This window comes from Podarcis filfolensis (genome assembly GCF_964270895.1).
Source record: "Podarcis filfolensis genome assembly, chromosome: 5".
NCBI lineage: Eukaryota > Metazoa > Chordata > Lepidosauria > Squamata > Lacertidae > Podarcis > Podarcis filfolensis.
Genome location: NC_139608.1, coordinates 15,141,867 through 15,155,634, shown reverse-complemented (window position 1 = coordinate 15,155,634; position 13,768 = coordinate 15,141,867). Strand labels below are relative to the sequence as shown.

The window sequence follows — 13,768 nt, the reverse complement described above, 5'->3', positions numbered from 1 at the left end:
CTGACCCTGTACTCCACCGGGAGCCAGTGCAGCTGGAAAAGCACTGGGTGAATATGCTCCCATGGCAGAGACCCCGTGAGGAGCCTCGCTGCAGCATTCTGCACCCTCTGGAGTTTCTGGGGCAGCTTCAAGGGCAGCCCCGCGTAGAGCGAATTACAGTAGTCAAGCCTGGAGGTGACTGTCGCATGGATCACTGTGGCCAGGTCGGGGAATAGTTATTATTTAGTGCCTGCAGCAATGCCAATTCTGCTGATCAGAGTGGTCAAGTGTGCATGTGTGAGGCACATTGTAGTAATCCAGTCTTGAAGTAACCAACGCATGAACCACTGTGGCAAATCTTTTCCGGTCCTTGCATGTATGTTTTGCTGAACAGCTCGAACGCACTCAGCCTATGATTGATATAGTCTTCCTTTTTCGGCAGTTTCCACTGCAAGGTCATGAGTTAGTGGCAGCAGGTTCAGACTCAGGAGGTGAGGGATAGTTCTAGTAAACAACCAGGGACAAGCCTTTACCAAAGACCCTGGGAAAGTTGGAATCAGATGGGAGGAAATGAAGGTGAAAGGACCTGCTTCAGACAAACCTGGGGTGTGGAAGGAGCAAATAGATGATATCAGGAAAGGCAGTGTCCCTATGATGCAGGAAGACTTTTTAAAGCAGGGGGAAGGGAGCACTATTTGGTCTCCACTTCAGCTAGCCAAATATTTCTGGGCCACCACCAGCCACAACCCAGAAATCTACATACCCTCTGACATTTCTCCGATGAAAATAGGGACATCCTATTCCATAAAGATAATTTTATCTTATTGGGTTGTCCCAGCACTCTGGGCAGCTTCCAACATATGTTGCTGTTGTTTAGTCTTTTAGTCATGTCCGACTCTTTGTGACCCCATGGACCAGAGCACGCCAGGCACTCCTGTCTTTCACTGCCTCCCGCAGTTTGGTCAAACTCATGCTGGTAGCTTCGAGAACACTGTCCAACCATCTCGTCCTCTGTCGTCCCCTTCTCCTTGTGCCCTCCATCTTTCCCAACATCAGGGTCTTTTCCAGGGAGTCTTCTCTTCTCATGAGGTGGCCAAAGTATTGGAGCCTCAGCTTCATGATCTGTCCTTCCAGTGAGCACTTAGGGCTGATTTCCTTAAGAATGGATAGGTTTGATCTTCTTGCAGTCCATGGAACTCTCAAGAGTCTCCTCCAGCACCATAATTCAAAAGCATCAATTCTTCGGTGATCAGCTTCCAACATATACAAAACCATAATAAAACATTTTATATTTTATATATATATATATATATATATATATATATATATATATATATACCTTCCCTATACAGGATTGCCTTCAGATGGCTCAGGGGTTAGATAACTCCATACCATCCAACATTTCTCCGATGAAAATAGGGACATCCTAAGGAAAAGTGGGACATTCTGAGATCAGATCAGATACCAAGACAGCTTCTCTAAATCAGGGACATCCTGGAAAATAGGGACATTTGGAGGGTCTGAATCTTGCCTATACGTTTATGCATAATTTTTACCTGGAAAGAATTGTTCTTTACATCTATTCAACTTTATTCTGCGTAAACCTTGATTGTGCTGCAAACATCGTGAAGCAATGCACCAGTTACACTAGTGGAGGTCTTTATCGTGGCTCACATTCAGGCAGAAGAAGAGGCTATGTGTCCTGGGAAAAGGCTCATTCTTATCTCAGTTTATGAAGCTGAGATATGATCACCCAGGCTAGCTCAGTGAAAAGAGAGCCGGCTCTTGAAAATAGTAACATGAGAACCCATCCCAAGGTTTTGTTTATATCCCAGATGCTTATGAGAACCGCAGCTAAAAGGTTAAGCAGAAGGTGAAGCAAAAGATTCAGTTTCATGTCCTTTGTGATTTCCTAGCTCAGCCTCACTTTTGCTTTCCAAGAATGCGTTACTGTTATAAATAACAAAACTCAGGAATGATCAAAAAGGGGGAAATGGCCAAGGAGACTATAAAAATATATCTCAGTGCTTGGGAAAATGTTTTTCTTCAGTGGAATGAAAGCAAATCAAGATGAAAGAAGAAAAGGAATAACCAACACAGCAAACTTGCTATCATCTTAAATTTTTAAAACATAACCCCTGCGGTAGAGATACGATATTGGCAGATTTGTGTGTTACCCTTACTTATAGTGTGTAGCTGTCTTGTTTGTACCCAAGTAATATCTTAATGGAAAACTACCAAGGTCATAGGAACAGGTAGTTGAATGGCTTTCTATGATTTCACATGCAGTCCTTCATCTAAAGCACTCTTGTGCCACTTTAACAGTCAGGACTACCCCTAAAGAACCCTGGGATCCATAGTTTGTTAAGGGTCCTGAGAATTCTTAGGAGACCCCTCACAGGGCTACAATTCCCAGCTCTCTTAACAAACTACCAGGTACCCCAGAAATCCTTCCTGGTACGTGTTAACATGTAAAAGTCACGGACCTCCTTCGTTGCATCCATTTGTTCCAATTTGTAATGTAACCGAAACGCTTTCAGCTGGCTAAGAACACCACCTGAGTCGTGTGAGCTCTACCTGAAACTGTGATCTGACAAGGTGTGCTGTCGTCCCTTCTCAGCAGCAGTTTGGGTGGTGCCTCACATTTTGCAGTCCAGCTGCTATGATAGCACAGAGGCTTATTTTTATCTCTGTCTCAAAAGAACAAACGCCCGTCAGAAAACATTTTAGTAACTTTGGATCAGTGACAGCTGGCTGTTATATTTACAGAGATGGGGGCGCAGCCATTATGTATTTCTTCTTCCCAGGAGGCCACTGGGCAACATGAAACCTGCAAACATCTGAAACTTAAAATGCCTTATTTGAATGTCTGCTAGCTCCTCCCACTCTGCCTCCTGAAATGTGCCAAATTGAGACATGTATGGCTTGACAAACAACAGCTGACTTTTCTCCCCTCTTCCACACATTTTTTTTTAAAACTGATGAAGTGTTTTGGGGAATTCAAAAGCTTGCCCACTATTTTATGGCATTTTGGTTGACCTAATATAGACTCTGGAATTATTATTATGACTAGCTTTATTCTTTAGAATTCTGATGCCTAAAAAAGCATTGTGTTTTCATTCAATAGCATTTTCCATCTCTAGGCAAGTCAGAGTTTTAGCTCCTGGTTGTGTTGATTTTTTTTTTATAGGCATGGATTTATGTCATTTTTTTTTTCCTGAACAGGCTTTTACCTTCTTAAATTTTATAGTTCCTGAAGTTCTGCTTTGCAAGTTCAGATGTTTTGGTCCAGACCCACATAAATACCATCCTATTTGATTCTATGCTTTGTGAATAATACTTATCCATACTTATCTTTTGCCCTCCTCTTTCCAGGCACAGGCCTGTGCTTAAAAGCTCTGCGTCTGAGTCTCTGTTTTTGATTTGCCCCAAGCTTTCTCCATTAAAACCTGCTCTTTAGTGCTCAATTGGAGCAAACATCCATTTGGGCTTTCTGCGGATTGAGATTCGCTTTTATTGAGCTTTATAGGTCAGGGTTTCATTTTGTTTTGTTTTTGCAAAAGAGGGGACACAGAGCTCGGACAGTGCTCGGACACAGAGCTTTAAGCGGTGGGCTGTGCCTGGAAAGAGTGGAGGAAAGGTAATTGCGGATAAGCCCATAATCTGGGTTGGGCAGACCTCAGGAAATACTTGGGTGGGTTTTTTTAGTAGACCCTGTGATCCACCAACTGGAACCTGCTGCAAAGGATATACACTTAGAATTAAAGAATTCTGAGCCAAAGAATTTATTTTAGGCACCAGATCTAAATGGAGCTCACAGCCCTTCCACACCAAAATCTATCAAGAGCCTTCTTCATTTCAGCAGTATAATTTGAGCCAGGGCAGAGGGACTGTCCTTTAGTTGCTACTAGTAAATCAGGTGGATGTTGGAAGTCCTTGCCAATCATCCAGGAAGCTAATGGCAGATCCATAGTTGTCTTCTGCCCACTGTTGTCTTGACCCACCATGATAAAAATCTGATAGGTGCCACCAGAGTGGATAAAGTTGCTTCTAGTCCATCCATTGTGGCACCAGTCAGCCATTCCCAGTCCTCAAAAACAGTTAAGTGAAACAATGAGTTGGATGTTTTCCCTTGATGTTTTGTAGCCAGGCCAGGTGTAGACCTTGGATGAGAAATTCCAATCCCATAAGAGAAAGTAGAATGAAAACAACTATTTTATGCTTGAGAAAAGCATTAGAGAAAAGCTTGTATTAAAAAGCTAAATTTATCTGGGATATTTTATTGTGTTGCATTTACAATGCAGAATTCAAATCAAGGTTCTTCTGTTATTTATCAGTGTTTTCTTAACTGACACCCACATCAAATTTGAAGCATCAATAACCCGCCTCAGAAGCACAGAAGGCTCCTTTCAACTGCTTGCGTTGGAACATTGTGTCTGCTTGCTATCATTGAACTGTAAAGGATGAACACCAGCAGTAAACGGGCTCACGTGGAAAACATGCATAGACCAATTCATACCCTTGGCTAAATTCAGTCAATGAAGCCAGGATTCAGAGAATTTTGCTTTACACTTGTTTACTTCTTCTTATTCATCGCGATCCTTTAAAAACCAGACCCTGCAATCAAATTTCAATCAGACAACTCTGAAACCGGCAATCAAATTTCAGGCATGTAAACAGTCTTGCCGGTCCAGCATTCTTTCAGTCAACCTGGTCCAGAATGTTGCATCCCAATCGCATCTGGGAAACTTGCAGGCAGGGTACAAATTCAATAGCCTTCCCCTCTTGTTTGTTCCTGACATCTGATATTCAAAAGGATGCTTAACTCTAAACCTTGAGGTGCCATTTAACTATAATGGGTAATAGATTCTGACAGTCCTAGAGGGTCCTGAAAACTTCCTTTCCATCTTCATTATTATAGGGTAGCGGAAGTGAATGTTAATTAATCCACACAAGTACAGTTCGTACCATATTGCTAGACCAATTACGTTAATTGACTGAGATGGATTACAAATATGTTCGGTGTAGCCGATGAGTAATCCACAAGCCTTTCTTGCTAGCCAGAGACCCTCTGGATGTATTTGTTGGCTCTCATGATGTCTGAAAAGGGTGGTGTCAATGCAACTCCCCTGATAGTTTAAGCCAGCCTTCCTTAAAGCGATGTCCTCAAAAGGTCATTGGACTACAACTTCCATCAGTCCCAGACAGCATCAGGTTAAAGAAAGCTGGTCTAAGCAATCCTTATCTTAAGCACGGTGTATGTATCTTTGCTTTCTAACTTGACTAAATCCAGTTAAGCTAGGTCATTGAAACAGTCTACGTCTACAACAATGGTCCTCTGCAGGGGTGCCAACTTGAATAAAATATTGGGGGGACCCAGGAAAGCCCCGCCCCACATTACTGATCACAAGACATGGTGCACGCACATCATTTGAATAGCAATGCCCATCAACTTGAGTGGGGCAGCTCCCTCAAATGTTTTTGGGGAGCAAAGGGACCTTGACCCTTAGGAGCTGGCTCCTATGGTCCTCATTTGTTTGGGGCCCAGGGTACATTTGGAAACCACAAAATCCAGAAGGAAAACAGCTGAAAGTCAGACCCTTAATTTAAAAAGTTGAAATGTTTACACCAAAAAAACAAATACGACACAGACAAACAAAGCAAACACCCCCCTAAAACAGACAGCTCCTTCCAATCATACGACCTGCCAAGCCAAAAAAATCCTCAATTGAAAAAATAAAATAAAAATTGGGAGGGCAAGAGGTTTAGGCAGGAACCAAGAGGGGGTCTGGGGATACCATGGTGGGGACCCCAGGTTTACAAAGATTTCATATTCAGCATAGTGGTTGAGCTGACTCTCATGATATCTGAAAAGGATCGTGGAAACACAACAAAACTCGGTCATGGTTCAGCTAAACCTTAAATTGAGCATAGTTCTAATTGACTGCACCCTATCTTAATATAGAGGTAGAATTCTTACATAATTATTATGCTATCCAGTTAGGTTTAGGAGTGATTACTGAGTGCTGTAGTCACAACCAATCAGATGCCATGGTGGACTTATTGTAAGATGGTCGAAAATTCCCACTTGGTAATGCAAAAGGTTTTATCATTCATTGGCATTAGTCTGGGGCAGAGGTGTTGGTGCTACTAAAGGTGTTGACTCATTAAAAGAATAATACTTAGCTCTTGTATATTTTGCCATTTTTTCTACTTGAACAAATAGCATCTTAGGCCTAGAGAGGCATTTACAGTCAGTGCCATCTAGAGAGTTTCAGCAGGTCTCATAAAATGGAAGGCAGGTAATATAAACAAGTTTAATAATGTCCTTAATCAGAGGGAAAGATAGCACAGCTTACTTTCTTTACATTCTGAACATTCAGCATTGCACACCAATGTGTGCCACCCCAATAGCCTTAGACGATTATGCTGCTTCCTGAAAAGTAAAATGACGACTTATGAGCATTAATTATTACTTTTGGCTGACAGTTTGAGCACCTGAAGGCAATAGTTGTCCCATCCCTCTTTAATTTTAAAAAGACATTTGTGCTCCCAGGCTGGTGTTTGATCTCAGTATATTATATTTTTAACTCTGCCCTAGTTTTCCATTGCATTTTCTTCCTGTAGTTTAATGCTGTTTTGACATGTATTTCAATACGGTTGTACACAGCCTGGAGACAGGAAGTGGAAGGCGGCATAAAATGGTTTCTAATAGATAAATACATACATACTTCAAAGAACAAATGGCTTATAAAATATGTATTCCTGGAATGCTTAAGAAAAAGAGTGGGGAACCTCATGGCCCATGGCCAGTGTTGGCCTGCCAGGTGGTCCAGGTTGACCCTCAGGGCCATTTTCTCCAAACCAACCCCAGCTGTCCACTCACTGATGACACTGAGTGATGTCAGCTGATGGGCAGGGTTCAGTCCCACTGGGTGCTGCATCAACAGTGTGTTCTTTGACCCCTGTAGCCAGCAGGATTGAACCCTTAGCTCATCAGCTGGTCATGATGCCATCATGATATAAGATGATTGACAGATGGGTGGACTTGTCCACCTGTTACAGTGGGTTTGCAGGGGTGGGGTGGGGATAAAGATCTGGCACCCTGGCCCAAAAAGGTACCCCAACCCCTGGATTATGAACAACGACAGTGCTTGATGAAAGATAAACCAAAAAGTTCCCCATAGAAATGCATGAGAAATAGAATCAGCCACAACTGTTCTTCAGTAAATAGGCATTTAGTAAGCATACAGTTTGGGAAGACTCACCAGACAAAATGGAGGCTACGGCTGCAATGATGAAGGAAACGATGACGCCCGGCCCGGCCATCTCCTTAGCAACCAGGCCAGAGACCACATACATCCCGGTGCCAACACAACTTCCAACACCCAGTGAAACCAGATCCAGGGTAGTGAGCACTTGGGCCAGTTTGGTTCCATGGGATGTGGTGGTGCCTGTCCCCTCCAGCATGGACTCCACTGGCTTGGTGCGGAGGATTCGAGAGTGCATGGCATACCATGTGGCACCCCACTGGATCCGCCGGGGGTCCAGGTGCGAGAGGATGCCGCTCATTGTGATGTCAAGGGATGGAAAGAAAGGCAAAAAACCCCACAGAGTTCAGTTAGCTCCCGTAACGAAGTCTGACAGCATAGACTTTAGCAGACAGGTAGTCAGTTTCAGAGATGGTCCATGTCAACTCAAAGCCACTGCGGTGTGAATGTAAACTGCAGCTTTAACAACCTGGGTTTCAGTTTCGCCTTGTGAGATCCTATGAGAAAGAGGAGGAAAATATATTCCTGTGTGAATGAAAGAAAGTGGGATCACAAAACATTTCTATCCCACTCCTAGGAACCAAGATTACAGTAATACATATGTGAGCAGCATATGCTGGAGGACCAGCCATATTTGGTGTATAGTGTAAGCAATACTAATTTCTAGATGGATTAATGTTCTGACCTGGTAATGGGCAGCTTCTGGTGTTCTTGTTAAGTCCCATACTATAGACCTGCTATGTGTTCATGTGGTGGCGTCATTTTCACAGAAACATAGAATTGGAAGGGATCCCGAGGGTCGTGGAGTTCAACTCCCCTGCAATGTAGGAATCTCAGAAGCAATGAAGGTGGCTTCTTTTTCCTTGTCTTCCTTACTATACGGCCTAGGACCCTCATACCTATGGGACCGCCTCTCCTGGTTTGTCCCACGGAGGACCTTACGGTCTTCAAATAAAAACATCCTGAAGGTCCCAGGCCACAGGGAGGTTAGGCTGGCCTCGACCAGAGCCAGGGCTGTTTTGGCCATGGCCCCGATCTGGTGGAACGCTCTGTCACAAGAGACTAGGGCCCTGAGGGACTTGACATATTTCCGCAAGGCCTGCAAGACAGAGCTGTTCCACCAGGCCTTTGGCCAAGGCACAGCCTGACCCCCTCTCTCCTTCTGTAATCCTCATAGAACTCTAGCCCAATGGTTGCCATTAATTTGACTCTGAATTGATTTTAGAATGAATTGATTTTAGAATGTATTTCAATTAATTGATTGTGATTTTATGTAAACTGTGTTATTTTTACAGTTGTTCACCGCTCTGAGCCTGGCTTTGGCTGGGGAGGGCAGGATATAAATAAAATTTTATTAATCATTATTATTATTATTACTCAAGATAGGTAGCACTCAGAGTCAGTGGTTAAGCTAGACAATTTTAAACATTGGACTTAATAGTCTTGTGTGCGTGTGTATGTGGTAATTAGATGATGATGTGCATTACTCATAGAATCATAGAATCATAGAGTTGGAAGAGACCACAAGGGCCATCGAGTCCAACCCCCTGCCAAGCAGGAAACACCATCAGAGCACTCCTGACATATGGTTGTCAAGCCTCTGCTTAAAGACCTCCAAAGAAGGAGACTCCACCACACTCCTTGGCAGCAAATTCCACTGTCGAACAGCTCTTACTGTCAGGAAGTTCTTCCTAATGTTTAGGTGGAATCTTCTTTCTTGTAGTTTGGATCCATTGCTCCGTGTCCGCTTCTCTGGAGCAGCAGAAAACAACCTTTCTCCCTCCTCTATGTGACATCCTTTTATATATTTGAACATGGCTATCATATCACCCCTTAACCTCCTCTTCTCCAGGCTAAACATGCCCAGCTCCCTTAGCCGTTCCTCATAAGGCATCGTTTCCAGGCCTTTGACCATTTTGGTTGCCCTCCTCTGGACTTACTCCACTTACTTTAAAATGTGAGAGCCCTGCTGCTGGGTTTGGGGGTCCTGCTGAGAGGGCTCTTGACACCTGCCCACTTGGTGCTATGTTCAGAATATATTTGAAAAGGATGGAGCAATTGGTCAGCAGCACAATAAGGCCTGGATCACACATCCATGCACATCAGTTGGATTTTCAGCACTTAATTGCTCTACACTTGGGCTGCAAACTTATACACACATACACTGTGTGGGAATATGAAGCTAATGAGCCTGACTTACATGTAAATAGGCATAGGACTGTGCTGTAGATACACTGTCTGTGTGCTTGCTTCTGCAACCTATTGCTTTTTGTGCTTGAGCAATGATTACTTTGTATATTTGGACACAGATGATTAGAAAGGTAACAAGCTTTCTTCTGTGTTCTCTTCCACAAATGATATTTACTGGGCAAATGGTGCCTTGAACTTTTCACTGTTTAGGAAAGGGGTAGGGTGAAACAATATCTTTCCAGCTGCCTGGGGAAGAAACAATTCTCTCTTTTTTTCATTTTTGGCTAAAAAGAAACTGTTTTCCTCCTTTGTATCTAAATGTGTGTTTTTAATACATACAGAAATTTAGCCAAGTTCCAAAAACATGGCGTTAAGTTGACTGCAGATTTTTACCCCAAGCAATATTTACCCCATGATTAAAGGTTGTAGCATTTAGGATTTTTCAGTTTATAGAAAAGGTGAGGAAGAGATGGCATGATCAAAGTTTATAAAATTATGCATGGCATAGAGAAAGTGGCTAGAGAAAACTTTCTTTCTCTCTCTGTCTCACTCATTACACTAGAATTCAACGTGCACATCCAACGAAGCTGAATGTTGAAAAACTCAAGACAGACAAAGGAAAGTACACATTCATGCAGTGCATAGTTAAACTGTGGAACTCACTCCCACAGGAGGCAGAGATGATGGATGGCTTGAAAAATGGATTAGGCCAATTCATGGAGGATAAGACTTATCAGTAGCTGCTAGCCACAATGGCTATGCTCTGTCTCCACAGCTAAAGGCTATTGTCCTGCTCAAGTCCTACAAAAGACTTCAAAAAAATTACTGCCAATCAGAATAGATAGCAAGGGGCCAAGAGTCTCTAGTTCAGGACAGAGTTAGTATGTGAAAGGGTTAAGAACCACAGACTTCTAAATTGCTAGAGTAGGCTCAGTGATGTTACATCCCTCTTCTCCTGAGAGGGAAGAAATAATTCTTATTTCCTGTTCTCTTTCTCCCCCCCCCCTCGCATTGCATGTGACGGATCCCTCACCTTAGCTCTCTGTCCCAGACATATGTCTGAGACTGCCCTTGTGGTACTTTTCAACCAAGAACATGTACCAGAATTTTAACATTGTTGCTAAGAACAATGCATGACTGTAAGTAAAGTATATTTTAAACTTCCTTCAATGTGTGGTGTGCTCCTATGCAGGAGAGGTAAAGGGAGCCAACCGCTTCAATTAGCTGGAGCATATTAAATAAGGCTTGAAAACCTATTCCTACACTTCACTATATCTACCTAACAATGGGATTTAAACTCTGCTACTAGGGTTCTTTACGCACAAGCCCTGCGTTCCTAAAAAAACCAGGCACCAGCCATTTCTTCTTTTGTTTCCTAACACACACACATGGGTCTGTAGAGGACTAGATATAATCAATATATCCTCTTACCAATGCCCATCAATACTGTTATCTTTCAACAGGGCTAGGACTGGACTTTAAATCGGGGACTGTGCTCTATAAAGCAGGATATAAGACCACCTGAACAAAGACCTATTGAATAGGCCTGTTTCCAACCACAGTGACCAACCAGATGCCTGTGGGAAGCTCAAAGGCAGGCAGGAGCACAGTCGCCATCTCCTGCTGTTGCTCCCATCAACTGGAATTCAGTGACACACTGCCTTTGATCCTGGATGCAGCAGATGGCCATCCCAACTAGCAGCCAATAGCCATAAGGTTGAGCTCTTCATTCATAGCCAAGTGGTCAAATTCTTACTTCCAATGTGGGAGGCCTAGTCCAGTGTGCTACTGACTGTGCTTTCTGAGGACGGGGGACACATGTCATAGCTTACTGTTGGAACATAGCTTTGTCTGCACTAGGTTTAGCCCCTGGTACCTGCTATTTTTAAGCAAGGATCTCAGACAGCAGGGCTGGTGGGAACTACATTGGAGAGTCACCGCAGACAGCAGCAGGCATAATGAGCCAGTGATTTGGCTCAGTTTAAGTGCATTCAGAGTTTTACGCCGTGTGGCTTCAAAGAGCACCCAAAGACATCAGTTTCATAACTTCAGCAGTGACATTTAAAACATCTGGATGGGTTTCAACTGAGTGCTTTATAATTAAACTATGTCTGTCTTTTTCAGCTCAAAAGCATCCCACTGTGGGGACATAGAAAGCTCAAAGATGTATAATGCTCCCTATGGCCAAATGTTACATTTTTCACTCATCCACTAATTACCTTCTTGCCCATTAAACACAGCAAATGGCACAAACACTTTGGTGAGGGGCTTTATTAAACATTGGGGGAGAAGGGGAAGGCTGTACAGGTTTATTTAGTTTTTCCTGGAGAAAACTTTGTTCGTTTCTGTTTTTGCAAATTGCTTCCAAAGATGGTGCCCAACTCACAGGGTTCTTTTCCCTGATGGTGGTGATTTGCATTTACTAGACCAATAAGTGAGGCCACATCTGCACCATGCATTTAAAGCACTAAGATTCCACTTGAACAGCCATGGATTCTTGGGTTGTTAAGGTAAAGGTAAAGGGACCCCTGACCATTAGGTCCAGTCGTGGCTGACTCTGGGGTTGTGGCTCATCTTGCTTTACTGGCCAAGGGAGCCGCCGTACAGCTTCCGGGTCATGTGGCCAGCATGACTAAGCCGCTTCTGGAGAACCAGAGCAGCACATGGAAATGCCGTTTACCTTCCCGCCGGAGTGGTACCTATTTATCTACTTGCACTTTGACATGCTTTCGAACTGCTAGGTTGGCAGGAGCTGGGACAGAGTAACAGGAGCTCACCTCGTCGCGGGGATTCGAACCGCCGACCTTCTGATTGGCAAGTCTTAGGCTCTGTGGTTTAACCCACAGCGCCACCCGTTGTTAGGAGGCCACTATTCCCCTCACAGAACTACAATTCCCAGACTTTGCTGGGAAGAGGGATCGATTGATAAACCACTCTCAGTACCCTCAGCAAACTACAGGATACACAAATATGTATTTTTTTAATGAAAAAAACTCTGAAAAATACAAGTTTTATGAAAAAATGGTGTGAATTTTAAAAAGAAATTGAAAGATTGATGCAGAAATAGGAATAAATGGGCTTATGAGTGGAAAAACACAAAATTTGCACAATGATGCCCAAAAGCTTAAGAAAAACACTTTGTCAGCCCATGGCCCCCCCACAGCCCAAGAAGAGACAAGAAAACCATCTCTTTTTGAATTCTAATTGGCTTTTTCCATTCTCACTGTCATTAATCAAAAGTCTACCACCTACTGCTGTGATGCCAGACATTATTAGGAAAGGGTTGTTTGCACCACAACAACATTCTTCATTAGGGAAAATTAAACTAAAACAGCAATCATATTGCAGATAGAGAGAGAGAAACATGTTTACCTATGGAAACATTTCCTGCATTATTCATATTCAGCGAAGGTTCAATTTGTTGCTATGGTGGCACTTAAAGCCATCCTGGCTACTAGCTTGACTTGTATGAGCCTCCGGATATGTGCAATTGGTTTGACTTACCTAGGCATATATCAAAGGGCCCCGTAATAGCCTCCAGACTAGTTGCATTCTGGCTGACCGCCCACCCAACCCTGTATCTTCTGTCCCCAGGGATACCCATCGCCTGCACTACAGCCTGCTAGACAGGAGGAGAGCTGAACGTTGCTTATGGTAAGCTGAACCATGTACAGAATTCAGAAAGGCAGCCACACCTGGCGGCTGATGGTGCAGGAAGAATGTGCACATGGGAAGGTGGGAGATGGAAAGAGAGACAGAGAGAGATGCAGGGCTATTTTAGTCACTGGTGACACTGGCAGCTGACCCTCAGCTGGCTGGAGCAGATGGTCTTTGTACTAAGACACAGTGAAGGCTGGTTGCTGCTAAAGCCGCATCTGTGGAACGAGTTACGTCATGGACTTGCTAAAAAGGAATTAAACGGCAGAGAGAAACGAGCACAGAGGCTTGTTCCTCTCGTGCTCATTGAAGTAGCTTCTTTCCTGTGAGCTGCCAGTGGGAAACGGATGAGCTTTTCATAGAATCATAGAATCACAGAATTGTAGTGTGGGGAAGGGACTCTGAGGGTCATCTAGTCCCACCCCCTGCAGTGCAGGAATCTCAACTAGATCATCCATGGCAAATGGCCATTCAACGTTTGCTTAGAAACCTCTAAGTCTAATACATCTCGTAGGAGTCTGTTCCACTGTGGGAAAGTTCTTCCAGATGTTTGTGACTTCAAAAATTGGACATACTTTTCACAACCAGTCCTGCCTCTCTAAGATCTTGTTGGCTGCTGGATTGATCAACAGGACAGGAACCAGCATAGTATGGAGGAGCAACTCCTTCGC

At 43.6% G+C, this 13,768-nt stretch overlaps 1 protein-coding gene across 1 annotated transcript in view; it reads right to left on the bottom strand.

The window, feature by feature from the left end:
* Positions 1-13,768, bottom strand: part of SLC7A14 (solute carrier family 7 member 14) — a 52,371-nt gene that overhangs the window by 20,495 nt on the left and 18,108 nt on the right. The window contains exon 2 of the mRNA XM_083613245.1: positions 7,248-7,747. Within this exon, the coding sequence (XP_083469371.1) occupies positions 7,248-7,551 (304 nt within the window). The 5' untranslated portion in view covers positions 7,552-7,747. The remainder of the gene's footprint in view (positions 1-7,247; positions 7,748-13,768) is intronic.